General features: G+C 39.4%; 1 protein-coding gene across 1 annotated transcript in view; it reads left to right on the plus strand.

Annotated features, from left to right (window-relative positions):
* The window catches only part of FMN2 (formin 2), a 272,338-nt gene that overhangs the window by 181,490 nt on the left and 70,906 nt on the right, over positions 1-19,942 (plus strand). Inside the window, 1 exon segment of the mRNA XM_036016163.1 lies at positions 4,419-4,511. Coding sequence (XP_035872056.1) covers positions 4,419-4,511 — 93 coding nt within the window.

Below are 19,942 nucleotides of genomic sequence, written 5' to 3' on the forward strand. Positions count from 1 at the left end.
ACAAGCACGTTGTGCGGCCTTCTGGAAGGAGGATGGAAATAAGGCAGTGTTGCCAGTAAATGACCTGAGAGTTTTTTTGGATCTAAAATTCTGCTTGGTTCACCGTGAGTACAGGAAAATCTATATGGAAAAGGAAAAAGATAGAAGAAATAGAAAAGAATAGTTTTTGCTTGCATTTGCATTAAGAATACAGTTTATGTGAATGGGCCAGGGACATTTATAAAATTAAATGAAATTTAATACAGTTTATGTGAATGGGCCAGGGACATTTATAAAATTAAGTGAAATTTAATTAAAAATATTATTTTTCCTTATTAAAATATTTTATCCTAACTTTTTTTTTTATCTGCTGTACATTTTTTTGTTTAAAAGTTACTAAGTAAAAATGAAGACCTGGAAAAATGGTGGCCCATTCTGAAAGACTTTGTCATGGTTAATCTGCAGTCCAACCCTGCTTCCCTAACCAGCAAAGTTACCCTTTGAGGCACCGGATCCATTGGATTAACTTTTGTATGTGTCTAGTGGTGGGGTGTTCTTACAGCTTCATAGACCTCCAAGTGTGGTATAGCATCATGAAGGGAAGGACAATTTTTACTTCCATTTTCTAATGAAAAGTGGCAAATTAAATTGTCACTAATTGTCAACATATTAATCTGTCTCGTCTCAGGCTTTTAAGGCTCTTGAAAGTCAGACCAGGTTGGAGAGGGAATTCTGCCCCCTTCCCCATGCTGGCCTAAGCTACTAGACACTGGGCTACTGGTATTTTCCTTTTCTCATTGGGATTGAAAAATAATGAAAAACTATGTGGAATAAGGCAAGCTCCCTGAGGGCAGGGGTTTTTTTCACAGCAGCTCTGTTCCTGGCAGTTGTCACAGGGTCTAGAATAGGACCTTGAATGCAGTAGGGGGTCAGTCAATGTCTATCTCGTACAGGAATAGATTGGAGAGCAGTTAGAAACTGCTCAGAGACCTTTGGGAATACCTCTTCCTGTGATTTTGCCAGAAGGAACTCACTAAAGTGATAGAAGGGGTAAGAAATCTACCCTATCTCCTTTAATTGATGTACTTGTCCCCCTTTATATACTAATTTATATGCTTTTAGAAAACTCCCCCCTGGCTGGCGTAGCTCAGTGGATTGAGCGCGGGCTGGGAACCAAAGTGTCCCAGGTTCGATTCCCAGCCAGGGTACATGCCTGGGTTGCAGGCCATAACCCCCAGCAACTGCACATTGATGTTTCTCTCCTTTCTCTCTCTCTCTCTCTCTCTCTCTCCCTCCCTCCCTTCCCTCCCTAAAAATAAATAAATAAAATTAAAAATACTCCCCAAATTAGAGTATTATTAGGTATATCTTCACAATACATCAATAGACATCAATAAACGCGGTATTTCCAGCTACATTGGGCTGTCATTGTGACATGTGCCAAAGAAAGCTGACTGCTAGTGTCTTCTCATCAGTCCCTCTCTTCGCCATGTTTCTGACAAGTAGCGCCCCGTTTTCTGAGTAGTCCTGGTGAGGAAGTGCTCACCACCTCACGAGGCTGGTTACTCCACTGTGAGCATTCCCCCAACATTAGCCATTCCCTGTACTTAGAACGGAAATCTCTTCCTCTAACTTCTGCGGGTTTAGGCTCCGCCTTCCTTGGAATCAACATGGAGTGAGGTCCACACCCTCTTGTCTCTGGGACCACGCTTCAGCTCTTTGAAAGCAGCTCTGTGATGTCATCTCTGTCTTCTCCAAGCTAGACTATACCTGGTTTCATGCAAACTATAGCATCAATAGTTATTATTTTTATGCCCCTACATATATATATATATATATATATATATATATATATATATATCCAAGTTTGGTTACAAGGATTTTCCACCTAGTTTAGCTGATCGTCACACTAATATTGAAGATTTTATTAAACCTGTTAGATAAGAAAACAAAGATCCCAAGAGGTTTGATCATGTACCCCAAATCATGAGGGTCATTCAGTGGGAGAGCAAACTGGAATTTAAACCGTATCTGTTAGATTCCAAAACCTGGAATGTGATTTCTACTTCACTGGCTATTTATCCAGCCACTAACCTACCCGACAACAAAAATTCAGGCAGTAGGAATGCAAATGGGAATTAGACTGCCTCTCCCTAAACTGCTCGGCCTAGAGGGGCAGAAGACACAATTACACATGACTTTAATACAGTGTGGTCGTTGTTACTGAACCCCATCTCATCCACTTACGTGCTGTGTCACTCGGCCAGTCTCTTTGTACTTCAGTTTCCTCTGATGTAAAGCAAGAGCAGTGTAACTCATGTCCTTCAAAGGGTCTGTGGAGCAGTGTCTGGGCGAACACATGTAAAGTAGCCATGGAGAGGCCTTGGCGCATAAAAATAAGTGGTATCTTTAAGTCTGTGTGCTCACGATGCTGTGGGACCATGAAGGAGGGACAGCCAATCCTTCCGGGAGACAGGTGGCAGGGAATGGCAACAAGGGGGAATACTTTTTAGGGGCAGTTGTGACTGAGGTCAGGCGTGAGTGCTAGTGGGAATTGGTGAGTTAAAGGGTGGGAGGAAGGAGAGAAGCACTTCGGGAGTGGAGCCAGCATGAACAAGGGGGTGGCGATGACCCCCCGGGCACTGAGTCTGTGAAAACTGTCAGTAGAGGCAGACGGTTTGAAAGCTTGGTGAGCCCTAGATTGTGGGAAGTGCTGTACTCCCTATGAAGGCTTTGAAATTGTTGCCCTATTCAGGATGTGGCATGCGGGCAGAGGTCATTGGGCAGTTTTACACAATGGCTCTGATCTCCTCTGGGCAGCATGTCAAGCTACGAGAAGGAGCAAGGGTCGGTGGAGGATGCGAGACAGGAAGCCCAGTTAAGAGGTTGTAACGGTAGCCCCGGTAAAAGCAGTGAGGACATTTGTATCAGAATAGAGCAGGGATGGAGAGGCTAGGTCTGCTTAAGAAGCATTTAGGAGGTGAAACCCACAGGATGTTGGGAGGAAGAGAGGGAGACAAAAATAACGCCCCTGGTTTGGTTTGAGTTATTTAGGTTGGATGATGGTACCACCAACAGATGAAGCATAGAATCGTGGCAGTAGCAAGTCTACAGAAGGCAGCGATGAGTTCTGTCTTGAAAGGGCTGAGTGCTTGGGATCTGCAGAAGTTTAACAGATGACTCTGAAGCTATGAAATCCCTGGGCTAGGGATGTGGCCTGGACAGTCACCAGCAAGTGAGAGACTGCTCAGGAGAGGGGGAGTGCAGGGAAGATGGGTGGGGAGAGCCCTAGGCATGCGTGCCTGGTTTTACATGTTCCCGCACCGAACTGGGTTTTCCGTTTGATGGGGGGAGTGTGTGAACAAAATCCAGCCCTCCCGTCTTCTCACGCTTAGAAAAGCTAATGACCCGGAGGAGAAAGAACAGGGAAATAGGGTTTTACAAGATACAGAACATATTTGAAAGAGTGCAGTGACAAAGTTCCCTTGAGGAACCGGCAGCTTTGCCTTAAGAATTGCGGAGGGAACGTTTCCCTGAGTCAGACACGTGTGCACCTGTCCTAGGCTGTGTCCTTCAGATACATGCTGCTCAATGTTGAGTTATTTTTCTTCAGGCTGAGGTTGCTCACTATCACCATAGTGGTCGAAAATTCATCAGACATGTCCTTAGAAATATTTTTTAAACTAACCCCGGGGAGCTCTCTAGGCTACCAAGGCACTGACGATGGCACAGCCTGGGAAGAGTGTGCCCTTGAGAGTCGGCTTGGGCTCTCGCCTGTGAGCCTGCTGCTTGGTGTCTGTGGCCCCGGGAGCGAAGGGGCGCCCTCTCTGAGCCTTCATTTCTGCAGCCGCGACGAGCTCATAATGTCCCCTTGACTGACTTGTTCTAAACATGAAGTTAAATAATAGGTGGAAAGGAACGAGGCTCCGTATTTATTGGTTGCTCTCCTAACATTAGCACCACAGTTCTTGGTTCTTTTTCAGAAATGTGGACTTTCACTGGGGATAAACTTGTATTAGAAGTCAGATGATGATGGTGGTGGTGGTGATGATGATGGTGGTGGTGACAAGAAATAACAACTGTGTGCCAGGCACTCTTTGAACACTTTCCATCTATTAACTGATTGGATCCTCATAACAACCCTGAGAGGCAATGCCGGCGTCACACCCACTCTCCAGATGAGACTGAGGCTCAGAGGTTAAGTGGACACGCTTTGGAAGTGAATGAACTGGAGTCACTGATTCTTAAGGATTTACCATCCTCTCGATTGAAACCTTGATTGTGGGCTTCTCATGTCAGTATTTGGATGCTTCCAGTGTATATGTAGAACACAGGTCAATTACTGTGGGGAACAAGACACGCTGACATTAGCGAGTGAGGTTTCAACGTTGTTTTACTGCTCCGTCGCAGCGTTGTAAACAGTGTCTCTCTGATTGCAGCCTGCGAGGTGGAAGCCGGGAAGGTGTACCAGGTATCCTCGATGGAGCACATCCAGCCCTTCAAAGAAAACATGGAGCGGTTTATTGTTCAAGGTAAATCCTGCGGCGACATTTCTCCTTTCCCTCCCGTGTCAGCAGAGGGGGAGAAGGCATTTCAAGACAAACATACACATTGGTTTAAAAGGGATGGACATCCTAGAAAAATAAAGTATGTTTAATCATGAGTCATACCGTTGTGAGAGACTAGCAATTTGCTAAACATGCTATTTTGTGAATAATATTCATTATTACCATTTCTCTCTAATGACAGTAAATATAGTAGATATTGGTGAAAATGGCTCTGAAATATTCTTCTAGGTTTTAGCTCTGCTTATGACCTCAGTTCAATCTGGTCCTGAAACGAACTACATTGATGTTTTTCAGATCTTCAAAACGTTATATGCTGCTTTGTAAAGGATGTATACATTCCTCTCAATACTTTTTTTAAAGATCTATTTATTTATTTACTTTAAGAGAGGGAAAGGAGGGAGAAAGAGAGAGAGAGAGAGAAACATGAATGTGCAGTTGCTGGGGGCCGTGGCCTGCAACCCTGGCATGTACCCTGGCTGGGAATTGAACCTGGGATACTTTGGTTCGCAGCCCGCGCTCAATCCACTGAGCTACGCCAGCCAGGGTCAATACTTAACACCATTTTTTCCCAAGGAGCCTTGGGGGAGGGGAATAAATGGTGATGGGCAAAAATAAAATTTAAAAAAACCTTTACCAATATTATCTCATTGGCTTTTCCTATCTTCCTTTGAGTTAAGCAGATATGAAAAACCTCAGAAGATATTAAAGAAACAGCTTGTGTAAAGAGAAAAAATTCTATTAAAATCTGGCTATTTGAAATCATTGAAACTTATTTTTTCCACGCATTCACTACTCAGAACATTTCGCTTTTGGAATGTCCCATCTCTTCTGTAGCTCAGATCAGACTTGTGTCAGGCAGTGCTTGGCGACAGTTCTCGCCGCTCGGGAACTCCTGTGGAGCCTGGCACGGCCTGAGACCGAGGCTGAGTGCCACTCTGTCCCCTCTCAGGCTGTGGCTTTCCAGGTTGTTCAAGTGTCATTACTGATGTTTGAAATGAATGAGACGTGCTGGCATTTAATTAAACCTTAAGTACAGCTCTTTGTTTTAGGTGGGGAAACACTATTCCATCATTGAATATAATCACGAAGATTGAAACGGAACATGAAACATGAAACGCAATATGAAATAGATCAATAAATCAAAGCGCTTGTCATTTCCAAATTTTCAGGCCCTCATGACTTCTAGTGGCAAATACATTCACTGGTTCCCAAATAGTCCTTTGACTGAACTCAAATTCCTGTAGTAACACATTAGAGGGCCCTGTAAACTCACTCCACTCTTAACGGTGAATAAAAATGAGCCTTGCTTTTTCCATTCAGTGTGGTTTTAGGATCAAGAACGTGTAATTTTAGGAAACGATGTAGGTAAAAAAAATGGATTTTTTTTTGTTTGTGGGAAGGAAAGAGCCCTTAATTCTATATCTCATTTAAAAAATCAAACAATTTGCTGGATTTCATATCTGAAATGTTGATGTGTGACACCCATATAGTTGTTCATATGATGTCTGGTTTATTATATAATATTGTGCATCTATATTTTGGAAACAAGGCATTGAGATTTCTTTTATGCCTTAGCTCATTTTTTGAATGAAGAGCAAAGTTATATTTTGAAACTCAGATGGAATTTCTAGATGTGGGATTAGACATCATATAAGAGACATCATTATTGTGTGGATGTGGTCACCTAGGAAGAGAAGAAAGGTAGCCCCGGGGTGGAATTCTGGAGCGGGGGAACACTTCCATGATGGACACAGAAGCCCCACAGGGGACGTATTTAGATACGTCAGAAAAAACTAAGAGAGGCTGTTGGCGTAATGACAGCCAGAGTCAGGGAGAGTTTCAGAGAGGAGGGAGTCATTCTAGCGGTACCTGTTTATGGGTGGAACATTCTGAGGGTTTGGCATGGGCAAAAATCAATTTTGTGAGCTTTTAATATTGAAGAAAAGCAAGGAAGTGGAAGGACACCACTCTGCCACAAGTTTAGAAGGTGTTGTGGGACAACTGTATCCGATATCCGATGCACACGTGTTTCACTGTGTAATCAAAGTCACTGTGGTTTAGCTGTCTCTACTTGTGCCCGCGTATATGATGATTTTAGTTGTGTGCATGTGTTATGAAGAAACCTAACTGGTTATCTCTAGATGGGGATTATTTATTTGTAGTTTTTGTTAGATTTTCTCTGTGCTTCTTTTTCTGAAGTTGCTGATGAAAGGAGGTGAGGAAGATGAGACAAAGGAGACCACTAGGGAACATCGTGCTTTGCTAACATTTCTCTCGAAACTTGGCACACTCCCTCCTCCTCTGCCCCTTTCCCTCTGAATCCAAGTTGCACTGTGGACAGAGTGTCCATAGGAAAACCATCCCGCTGCGCTTTCAAGGACCTCAGATGCAGCAGGCTGCCTCTGTGTGAGCGCCTGCGCACACTGAGGTTGCCGGTGCAGAAATAGGAGCTGGTTCTCTGTCAGCCTTCACAGCCTTTTTACTCAGAGGATGTATTTTGATAAGTGTATGTTTTAAAACTTCTGCTTAACCTTTTTTTTTTGGTTGAATGGCAAATTTTTGAGAAAGGTAAAGGTAGCTTCATTCATACTAGTTAATAGTCACTATTGTGATTTTATACATCAGATATGCCTAATAAGATATCATTAGCCTCACTGCCTGTAAGTAACTTTAGCCCCTCTTTTTTTCTTTTTTTTTAAAGTTTTTTGAAGATTGTATTTATTTATTTTTAGAGAGGGAAGGGAGGGAGAAAGAGAGAGAGAAACATTAATGTGCGGTTGCTGGGGGCCATGGCCTGCAACCCAGGCATGTGCCCTGACTGGGAATCGAACCTGTGATGCTTTGGTTCACAGCCTGCGCTCAATCCACTGAGCTACACCAGCCAGGGCAACCCCTCTTTTTTTAAACATTTCTTCCTTGGATGAAATATGGTAAATTGTAGCTGAACTAGAGAAATAGAACCAAGATAAAATGCATAAATATGTAATCACATGCATACAATTAAAAAGATGTTGAGACCTCTCTTAAATAAACAACCTTTAGTATTGGTAATTCTGCACGTGAGCATGAAGAGACACGGGAAGCAGGGGTATCGACTGTAGCAAAGATGAAGAAGTCTGCTGGGAGCATCTTCTCTTGGAAACGGTACCCATGCAGCTTTGTAAGCCGTGATCCACGTTCAGAGGGAGCATATCTGGTGCTTTATTTCTTCTTTTCTGAAAATATTGTGAGAACTTCTTTTAGGGATGATAAAAGATAAAATAAACTTGACTTTTCAAAGTAATCTTTCATGGACCATTTAACATTGAAAGAGGAACATAATTGTCTTTTAAACAAACAGCCATTTCCTTGGTATCAGCACAATAGCAACAGTGACAGTATCAGGCACTAATGAAGAGTTAGCCAAAGCCCATCTGTACTCCACAGGATGGTGATTTCATGAGTCCTTAGGGCTCTGAGCAGCCACGGTTGCCCTGCTTTACCACAAGGAAGCAGAGGCTCGGAGGGCTCAGTACTTGACTAAAATCACGTGATAGACGGCAAAGTCATGCTGGAACCAAGACCTTTTATAAGAGGTGGCAGCTACAGTTTATTTTTAAAATTGTTAAAACATAGTTAGGGACTCCAAGAGGTGGTGAATAAGGCAGTGTGTGATGTCACGTGGTTGACACTATAATGAAGATGAAACCCATGTAAGGTCGTCGATGAAACTCACGTCACTGATATCAGAACAAGAAAACGGGGAGACTATTGTATTTTTGCAATACACATGCTGACACCACGCACCGGACAGACATACTGATACGTGGTGATTCCATTTCGGATTCCACCACACCCTTCCTGTCACTCCTAAGTAATCTTTCATGGACCATTTAAACACATTCAAGAAGCATGTGTTTGAAGTGATCACCCCTTCTATATCACCACTTCTGTTGGAGAGTTACACTTCCCACTGCTGTGTTCATTCCTTCTGCAAGGGCTGATGAGAAATGGTCCAAGACCCCTGAGGGGTGATCGGAGTCAATTACACATGAGCACTGCCAGCTGCCTCCCGCATATTTCTGCTCGGATGTCCCCACTGACACCTCACACTGTACATTCCACACTGGATCCTCAGCACCCAGTCAGTACTCACAGACCTCAAATAAGTCCTCATTTCACAGAGGCATGAATGGAATTCTCCCATGTGGTCATCTAAGAAAGAAGCTTTGGCCTCTTTATTTTTTAGTGAATGAGTGAAAGAAATAATATTTGAATAATACCTCTGTTATAAAATTCAGGTGTATAATGGGATGTAAGTCTATTGGCATTACTCTTCTCTATTTTAACTCCATTTATATTTCATTTCTATCTTTCCAAATATGAGCATATTAATATGCACATACAAATTTGTGTTTTCATATATTTTGCTGGTGAATATGGCCTCTATGTATTGTTTTTGCCTGTTTCATTTTTATTATGAAATATTTTACATTTATGTGTTTTATATTTTATATGTATGCAACATATCAACTATTTGGTGAAATATAAAATAGTATAAAGTTATTTTATATGTATACAACATATACATGTATATGTACAGAACATATAAGTTTGCATGTTTTATAGTCATTTTATGTATGACACAAAAATAAATACATTTTGTTATTCTTTATATTCTCACTGTTCACTGTAACTGTGTTCTATAAACTTGCCACAAACATTGAATTAGCGACATTGCTCCCAGGAGCAAATACAGGGTTAGGTTTCTTCAAGTCTCTGGTCACATTTTCATCTCATTTTCATCATTCGATCAGTATATTGCCTTGTATGCATGTCCATATTTGAAGATACCTTATTTGGTCTGCATTGTTGATTCGTTAACTTTGAACGCACAGCCAGCAGTGCTATAACCCACACCTGGATGGAGTTCACCTAACGTGTGTTTTCTCCATCAAGCACTCAGAGCCGTGTTCTTCCGAGCATTGGGCAGCACCGCAGCCATTTTAGAAACAAATTACACACACAGAAAGCACAAAGGTGCTAAAACATGGGTCACCATAGACCCTGAAAGGGACGCTTATTTACAACAGGAGAGCGGAAACAGGAAGTGAGAGCCTGGTCTTGCTAGCTTCAGCGGGCAGAGTGCTTGTCAGGCGACTCAGATGTTCCACTGTCGGCACATGTTCACGACAACTGCAAAAGCGCTGTGAGTATTGGTTTTGGAGTTCAAATGCATTTTAGTAAGTAGGCCAATTCAGAAGCGCAGATCCCATGAATAATGAGGGTGAACTGTACACTCGAAAGGCATATCTGTGTTATATATAAAATCAATACGGTTACGTATGTGTATAGATATTCTAACCTAAATGAGAGCTAAAGAATTGTAATGAAGTGAACAGCCACACACACTCTGCTCACGGAGTAGAACCTGATCGGCATGCCCAGCTCTTCTGCCTCTCCTTCCTCCTTCGCATGCCCGCGTTCTCCCCAGGCGTGACTGCTGACCCGAATTGCCCATTTATCACTTTATGCTATCTTTTGAAGAAATTATTTTATCCTTTCCTTGACCCCACCATCGCCCCTTTGGCAACCATCAGCTTGTGCTCGATACCTGTGGCTCGCTTTCTGTTTTGTTTATTTATTTGTTTTGTTCTGTTTTAGGTTCTATATATAAGTGAAGTCACGTGGTTTTTGTCTTTGATTTATTTCACTCAACCCATGTTGTCACAGATGGCAAGATTTCATTCCTTTTTTTTTTTTACCGCGGAACAAACTATAACTACTATAACTATAACTACAAATACAAATACAAATATAAACATTCCAATTCTATATTCACATTCTTTTTATCCATTTGTCTACTGATGGACACCTAGGTGGTTTCATTATCCTGGCTGTTGTAAATAATGCTGCAATAAATATAGGGGTGCAGATAGCTTTTCCAATTAGTGTTTTGCTTTCTTCCAATAAACACCCAAACTGAAATTTCTGGGCTGCATAGCAGCTCTATTTTGAATTTCTTGAGGAACTTCCACACTGATTTCCATGGTGGCTGCACCAATTTACAATCCTACCAATGGCGTAGGAGGGCTCCCTTTCCGTCACGCCCCCACCAGCAGTTATTTATTGATTTATTGATGACTGTCATTCTGACGGGTGTGAGGTGACTTCCCATTGTGGTTTGGATTTGCATTTCTCTGATGATTGGTGATGCGGAGCATCTTTTCATACGCTTGTTGAACATCTGTATGTCTTCTGGAGAAATCTGTTTTCAGGTCCTCTGCCCATTTTGTTAATTGGACCATTTGTTTTCTTCATACTAAGTTGTATGAGTACCTTAAATATTTTGGATGTTAACCCTTTGTCAGGTATATTATTTGTGAATATCTGTTTCCGTTCAGTAGGTTGTCTTTTTGTTTTGCTAGTGGTTTGCTTTATTGTAAAACTTGAAGAAAAATATTTTAAGGTTTATATAGTCCCATTTGCTTATTTTTCTTTTGTCTCTCTTGCCCAAGGAGACATCCAAAAAATATTACTAAGAGTGATGTCAAAGGGTTTACTGCATATGTTTACTTCTGGAAATGTTGTAGTTTGGGGTCTTACATTGAAGTCTTTAATTCATTTTGAGTTTATTCTTGTATATGGTATAAGAAAGTGGTCTAGTTTCATGTTTTTTTGTATCTGTGCAGTTTTGCCATCACTACTTATTGAAGAGACTGTTTTTACCCCATTGTATACTCTAGCCTCCTTTGTTATAAATTGATTGGCCATATAGGCGTGGGTTTATTTCTGGGCTCTCTATTCTGTTCCATTGCTCTAGATATGTTTTTATGCCAGCAAGATACTGTTTTGATTATTGTAGCTTTGTAATAGAGTTTGAAATTTGGGCATGTGATAACTCCTAGTTTATTCTTTCTTAAAATCCCTTTGCTATATTGCAGGGTCTGTTGTGGTTCCATACAAATTTTAGGATTTGTGGTTTTAGCTCTGAGAAGAATGCCACTGGTCTTTTAATAGGGGTTGTATTGAATCTGTATATTGCTTCAGGTAGTCTGAATATTTTAACAATATTAAATCCTTTCAAATCATGAACATTTTATAACCTTCCACTTATTTGTATCTTCTTCAGTTTCTTTCTTTATTGTCATAGTTTTCAGAGTACAGATCTTTTACTTCCTTGGCTAAATTCATTACTAGATATTTTGTGCTTTTGATGCAATTTTAAAGTGATTTCTTAATTCCTTCGTCTGATCATTCATTATTGGTATATAGAAATACAATATATTTCTGAATATTAATTTTACATCCTTCAACTTTACTGACTTCATTTATTAGTTCTAGTAGATGTTTGGTGGAGTCTTTGGGGTTTACTATACATAGTATCTGTCATTTGCAAATAAAGAGAGTTTACCTCCTTCTTTCTGGTTTGATGCCTTTTATTTCTTTTTCTTTTCTGATTGGTAGGACTTCCAAAACTATCTTGAATAGAAGTGGTCGAAGTAGGCATCCTTGTCTTGTTTCTTATCTGAGAGGAAAAGCTTTCAACTTTTCACCATTAAGCATGATATTAGCCATGGGTTTGTGATATATAGACTTTCTTTTTCTTTGAGGTATGTTTCTTCCATACCCGCTTTGTTCAGTGGTTTTAACATATTGTAAAATGATGTTGAATTTTGTCAAATGCATTTTCTGTATCTATTAAGATGATGATATGATTTTTGTCCTTTTTTGTTGTTGTTAATGTGATAGATTTATGGATGTTGAACTGTCCATGCATCCCTGGAATAAATCTCATTTGATCATTTAATGCATTTTTCTGGTTTGCTAATATTTTGTTGAGAAATTTTACATCAGTGTTCATTAAGGATATTAGCATTTAATTTTATTTTCTTGTACTGTTTTTTTTCTGATCTTGGTATCAGGGTAAATACTGTCTTCATAGAGTTAGTTCAGAAGCATTTCCTTCTCTTTGATTTTTTTGAAATAGTTTAAGAACTCTAGGTATTAGTTTTTTAAATGTTTGGTAGAATTCACTTGTTAAACTGTCTGGTCCTAGAGTTTTATTTGTTGGGAGTTTTTTTATTACTGCTTTAACTTCCTTGCTAGTAATTTCTATTTCTTCCTGGTTCAGAGTTGGAAGGTTATAGGCTTCTAGGAATTTATCTGTTTCTTTTAGGTTGTCAAATTTGTTGTTATATTGTTCATAACAACATTTGTTGTTATAGTTATTCATGGAATTCTTTAATGATTCTTTGTATTTCCATAGTGTTGGTTCTAACCTCTCTTCTTTCATTTTAGTTATTTGGGCTCCCTTTTCTTCTTGATGAGTTTGGCTAAAGGTTTGTCAATTTTGTTATCTTTTCAAAATACCAGCTCTTAGTTCCATTGATCTATTTTTTTTGTTTTTTGAATTTCTACTTTATCTATTTCCTCTCTGATCTTTATACTTTCTCTATAGTTTTGCCAAAAATATAAATTGTAAACATTTTATTAGTTTTGCAAGTTTATGAACTTCATATAAGAGGAATTGTAACTGAACTCTTCTGTGACTTGCTTTTATCCCCACCGAACATTGTTCTTGAGATTCTTTCATGTTTATGCATATGCCTGTATTTTGTTAATATTGACTTCATTGTAGGTACTTACCACACTGCAATTTATTTCTCCTATTTTCCCCTTTTGTTTAGCTAAAAGGAAAAATACTCCTAGTGTACATGCCTGTTCTTCTTTTATAGTACAAACCCGGGAGAACAAAGATTTGATGGGTCATAGGGTTTATGAACCTTTTGCCTCGCGGGAAAGACAAATTGTTTAATAGTGATTTGTTGCAATCTACACTTATACCAATAGAATTTCAGTGTGTCAAATTCTTGACAGCATTTGGTTCTTAGATTGACCATATCTGTTATGTAAAATAGTATTCCCCCCAAACCCTAATAAACTGTGAGCATAAAGAAAACAATAGTATTCTATTATGGTTTTAATCTGCATTTTTCTGATTATTTATGGAAACGTGTATTTTCATATGTTTATAGTTATTTCCTCTTCTGTGAAGTACCTGTTGAGTCTTTTGACTCATTAATTTGTCTTCTAGTTACTGAAAAATTAGGAATTTTTATATATTCAGGGTATTAAAACATAGTTAAATTATTATTTTTTAAAATCTGATTTAATTAATGTCACTATGATTTTTTAAAGATTTTATTTATTTATTTTTAGAGAGGGAAGGGAGGGAGAAAGAGAGAGAGAGAGAAACATCAATGTGCAGTTACTGGGGGCCGTGGCCCACAACCCAAGCATGTGCCCTGACTGGGAATCGAACCCCACGATGCTTTGGTTCGCAGTCTGCGCTCAATTCACTGAGCTACGCCAGCCAGGGCTAAAACACAGTTAAATTATTACAAACACTTTTCCCACTTTGGACCTTATCTTTTCATTTTTATTACATTGACAATTGATAAACAGAAGTTCTGTATTTCTGTGTAACAAATTTTATCAACCTTTTTCTTGATGGTAATAACTTTTGCCTTATTTAGGAAATCCTTTCCTACTATAAGTTTGTAAAGACACTGCCCTATGTTTTCCTATAAACATGTCTTGGTTTTGTTTTTACATTTAATTCTTCAATATCTCTGATTTTATATATGTAAATATTAGATTTTTATATATAGTCTGCAAAAATGAAATTTATTTATTATTTTTTAAAGATTTTATTTATTTATTTTTAGAGAGGGAAGGGAGGGAGAAAGAGAGAGAGAGAAACATCAATGTGCGGTTGCTGGGGGCCATGGCCTGCAACCCAGGCATGTACCCTGACTGAGAATCGAACCTGCGACACTTTGGTTTGCAGCCCAAGCTCAATCCACTGAGCTACACCAGCCAGGGCAAAAATTTATTTTTTTACATAAGTGTTGTTTTAGATGTTTAGTACCATGTAATGGATATGCCATCCTTTCTATTCTAAAATGCCATGCCATTTCTATCATTTATAAATTTTTAATATATGTAAGTATGGTTTTTCCTTTACTTTTGCTTCAGCCTATTTCTATTATTTATTCTCAGAACAAAACCTGTCACACTTTCTTATTTCATGTAGCCTCCTAGTAAGTTTTGAAATGTGGTGAGATTAAATTCTTGCCTCCTTTAGTAGAGTTATGCCTCTTCTTGGTAATTTATTTTTCTGTGTCTAATTAATTCTTCTATATTCTCATTTTGAAATCAAGTTATCAAGTCATACCAAAAAATATTACTAGAAGTTGGACACAGTTACATAGCGTCTGTGGATCAGCTTCGGAATAACTGACATTTTTATGATAGAAACTGACAATTTATTCATGCTTCCTTTAATGTCTGTCTAAATAATCTTACAAGTTTTTATTAAGGTCCTCAGATAATTTTTATAGTAATACCCCTAAAGACCGTATTTCTTACCCTAATACATTTTGTGAATTACATTTGCTATTACTCTTTGAAGATGTATAAAATTCAAATAACCATTGTATAAATCTGTTACATCCTAGAAACTTGCTGAGCTCTCTTATTAATATAGTAGTAATTAGTGGATTTTTAAGAAGTTTTCTTTTTGGGCATCAGTGCAGATACTGAATGTTTTATTTCTTAGGATTTTTTTTCCTTCTATTTCTTTCTCTGGCTGCATTGCACTGACTGGTACCTTCAGGATAACGTAGACAGGCAGCGTGGGGATGTTTTATTGCAAACGAGCATGACTGGAAGAATGTAAAGAATTATTTTAGCCGTTTTTGTAAACAAATTACCACAGATTGATTTTTAGATATTCTTCTTATTCAGTTTCCCCCCGTACTATTTTTAAAATTATGTTCCATGTCTTTATTCTTTTAACATATGTCTTTGATATCCTAACACAATTTTTTCACAATATAAGGTTTAAAGCACGAGAAGTCTTTAGAAGACTTTAACTCTAACCTCACCTGTTTATACCCTATACCATTCTTTGCCAGTGTTTTAAAATTATCGTGCTTTGTTTTTTTTATAACCAATACCATTTTCTTTACTCACCATACCTTTATCTTATGCGGTCCTTCTGCGATGATTTTTTTTTTTCTTTCTGAAGTACATTCCTTAAAAGTTGCTTGGTGTGAAACTCTGGATTGAAAATCTCTCTTTTTTTTTTTTTTCCTTCTGTGTGAAAATATACATCAGGCTTGTTTTGGGGAGATAGATTTGCTAATTATAAAACCCTGGGTTGCGAGTAAATTCCTTTCAGCAGTCTGGCTGCCTGGGGCCCTTCCTTACCTTCCTGCACCGCCTTGGCAGCCCTGCCGCGCTCCCATCTTTGTTTTGTTTCTAAACTAGATTTCTCTCAGACTGTTTTATGTTTTTCTATTGCTATTTCTATTATTTGTCTTGGCGCGACATCAGAGGGCACTGCCAACCAAGAACTATTTTCAAATCGCTTCTTGCCTTGTGTTCTAGGGTCGCTGACTGCAGACTGGGGCTCCCTCCGTGCAGCGCCATCGCCCACCGGGGGTGATGGGTTCCCACGGGAGAAGGGGTCCCCTTTCGTCCAGGGCCGCAGATGAGGAGGACACGTCTCCTCAGTGCCTCTCCTAGTGGCATGGGGCTTTTCAGTTTTCTCTTCATTGAGGGAGTGTCTCTCTGGGCACCCGGGGGGATCCTAGGCCTGTTCAGATTTTCCCGTATGGCTTTTCAAAGGACAGTTTTAGGATGCCCCCAAGGCAGCGCTGCTGACTCCTTCTGGAGTCTTGTTCCTGTTTGTTTTTACTGCTTCAGAGAATTTCCTTTATTTTCTAGCCAGCTCGGTCATGCATTAAGTTTTCTTTTATCCAGTACCTTCATGCACTTTGTTGTGAAGCTTTTTGATGTCTACCTCTTAGTATGGATGAAAATAGAGGCCTCTGTTGGATGTTTTCAGTGACAATGGTTCCAAGATAATTGTGTATCTTGATGCTTCTTCTTAATGACTTTGTAGTATTCCATCGTAAAAATGCACCAAAACTTACTTGCTTATTTACTTATAAACCGTCTGTCCTAAGTCAGATATTCAGAAAGCACCTTGACCTAGGAGAGGGGTCACCTGGCCTGGTGGCAAATGGTCCCATCTTGTGCCAGAACTGCTAGGTGGAGAGTGGCTTCTTGGAGCCTTGTTGGAGCATGATTATTAGGATTCAGTTGGATTCTTGAATTTTGAAGAGTAATTATTGATGTCTGCTATGGGATGGGGGAAGTTGAGTAGTAGCAAGTATTTTTCCTCCAATATTTCTTTTATTCCCTCCATGAGAAATAACTTATATCTTATATAAAAATATGATACAAATACAAAATATGTATAAAATTTGAAGAATTTTATTCTATATTCAAGGAAAAGTCAATATAAACTAACTTTTATGGGAAAAATTCCACTTCTTTTGATGTAGTTTTGAAAGCTTTAGTAATAAGATGTTTTAGCTGGGACAAACGGCTAAAATCATGGTGTCACCTCGTTTCACTTCTTCTGCAGACTCGGGGCAGATCCATTTCCTGGCCTTTCCCAGATTCTAGAGGTTTTTCAAAGTCCCTGACTTAGGGCCTCCTCACAGCTTCAAGGTCAGCAATGACTGATAGGGTCTCATATTCTATTATTTTGATACTGACTTTCTTGCCTCCCTCTTTCACTTACAAGAATCCTGTGATTTCTTTGGGCCAATATAGATAATGTATGATGAGCTCATTTCAAGGTCAGCTGATTGGCAACATTAACTCAATATGTGGCCTTAATTTTTTTTACCATGCAACATATTCACAGATTCTGAGAATTAGGACATGAATGTCTTTGGAAGGGCATTGTTCTGTCTAGCACAAAATCTTTGTTAATTTTTCTGTGTGCTCCTTGTTATAAAGTGTGTTCCTCTCACATCTCTTTGGCGGTTTTTAAAATTTCTTGTTTATTGCTGGTTTTTAATATTTTGATTATAATGTGCATGTGTATTTATCTTGTTTGAAATTACCTGATCTCTTAGACTTGGGAGTTTGTAGTTTTTGTCAGATTTGGAGAACTTTTGGCCATTTTTCCTTCATTTATTTTTCTGCCTTAACTCATTTTTTTCTAATACTCCAACTATACATATACTGGATCATTTACTATTGTTCAAGGTCATTAAGCTTTGATTAATTGTTTTGGTCTTTTCCTCTGTATTCTTCAGTCAGAATAGATCCTGTTGTTATCTTCAAGTTCATTCATTGTTCTTAGTTTCTAAAATGTCTTTCCTTATGTTATTTTTATAATCATGCCAATTTTTATTTGCAATTCAAGTACATTTTCGGGTCAGATACTATATTTTTTTATCTCTACAAGGTCCAGTGGGTTCTTAGTTTTTATATCTTCCATGGTCATAAACTGCATGTTTGTGCCCCCCCCAAATTTCTATGTTGAAACCCTGCCCCTCAATGTGATGATAGGAAGAGGTAAGGCCTTTGGGATGTTAATGAGGTCATTGGATGGATCCCTCATGATGGGATTAGTGTTCTTCTGTAAGGAGACACGGGAGCTTGCCTCTCTCTCCACTCTACACGGTGTGACAATACAACCAGAAGTTGGCCATCCGCCAGTGCGGAAGAAGGTCCGCCCCAGATTCCCGACCCCGCTGGCGCCCTGACCTGAGACTGGCAGCCTCCAGAGCCGTGAGAAATGAGCCTTTGTTACTTAAGCCAAACCATATATGGTATTTTGTTACAGCGTCCTGAGCAGACTAAGACGTACATTTTCCTCTTCATTATGTTCATTTTTTAAAAATACTTAAGCATGGTTCTATAAGAGCTGCTTTAGTTTCAATGGTCTTATTTGCTGGTTCATCTCTTGTCATTCCTGGGTCTGCTTTTATTGACTTATTCATCTTCTAGTAATGGATTACATTTTCCTGATACCCGGTTGGTCGATTTTCCATTAAATGCGAGGCTCTCTGATTGTTATGTTGTTCAGTTGTGGATTTTATGTAGACTCATAAAGAATATTTGGCTTTGTGTGGGCAGACACTTTGAATTACTTGCGATTCCATTGGATACTTTAAGATGTGTTTTGAACTTTTCTGGGACTAATCTGGAGTTCCCTTTATACCAATCCAGGTCCTGCCAAAATGGCTCTTACCCTCCCCGCACTGGGGTGTCCAATAATTATCCTTTCCTCGGTGGCCCACAACAGCTCTCCCCACTGGCTCTTCAGACTTCAGATTGCTCTTGGCCCTGTACGAACTTGGGGAGTTGTTCAGTTCATAGTTCCACGGTCGTTCTTGACTTTGACTTACAGAGTTTCATGCTATATATGGGCTGGCTAATATTCAGCAAAAGGTCAGCGACCTCCAAAGCTGTTTTCTCTCTGGAACTGTGCGTCCCACACTCAGCCCCCTCAGTGTCCTTGAACTCCTCTTTCTTCTTCAGCTCAGTAGGACGAGTTGGCTGATTGGGGTTTCCCTCCTAGGTAGGGCCCTTGGTTGGGAAGGTGCCTTCAGCCAGAGATTCAGGAAGTCCGTAGGACTCAACCCATTTGTGCACCTTCTTTCACAGATCAGGGTCCTGCGCTGCTCATTGCCCAGTATGTGAAAACTGTTGTTTCATATATTTCATCCAGTTTCTGGTTGATTACAGCAGGAGGGAAGTTTGGTTTTTGTTCATAAAGTCTAAAGGGGAAATCTCTTTCCATTGGTTTGGAGGGAATGCGGTTCAGCCTCCTCTGCTTTGCTTGTTAGAAAGTCACACCGTGATGAGCCAGACCCACCCCTGTGCACAGACAGCTCTTGGGCCGACTATTTCCCGTTATATTCTCCGCCTGGGCTTCCTTACATTTTTCCTTCTTGACATCCTGGGCTGCGGTGCCCTTTTGCCCCTGCACCAGTTTTCCTGCTGTTTGTTATTTAAATGGCCTCTTAAGTCTCTAGTTCTTTTTTCAATTGATTAAGACTTGTTCACTATTTTAGTCCCAGCTCAATAGATTCCTCTGTCCTTTTCTTACTAACTTCTCTCCCATTAGGTAAATGTTTCTCTCAAGTGTGCTTACCACACATTTGGAAGTATGGCTTTGGAGCTGGATTGCATGAGTTTGAATCCTCTCTCATTCCCTTAGTATTTTTGGAACCTTGGGCAAGTTATTTAATGGCTAATTTTCTCCTTGTAAAATAGGAATAATTGTAGTGCCTTTTTTATAGAGTTTTATTATTGTGGGTTATTAAATGTGAATGATTAGAATAGCAATATAAATATTTATATTAACATTCCCATTAAAATACAACAGGGCCTTGAATAATGTAATTTCATTCAATATCATTTTGTTAGAGTGCCAATGATAGGCCTTATGAATGAACGTTTGTTTATGTCAGACGCCGAATGGTAACATTGGTTTCATTATATGTTGCTTGACTTAAAGTTGATTACATCGAGTGAAG

This window comes from Phyllostomus discolor, chromosome 15 (genome assembly GCF_004126475.2).
Source record: "Phyllostomus discolor isolate MPI-MPIP mPhyDis1 chromosome 15, mPhyDis1.pri.v3, whole genome shotgun sequence".
Taxonomy (NCBI): Eukaryota; Metazoa; Chordata; class Mammalia; order Chiroptera; family Phyllostomidae; genus Phyllostomus; species Phyllostomus discolor.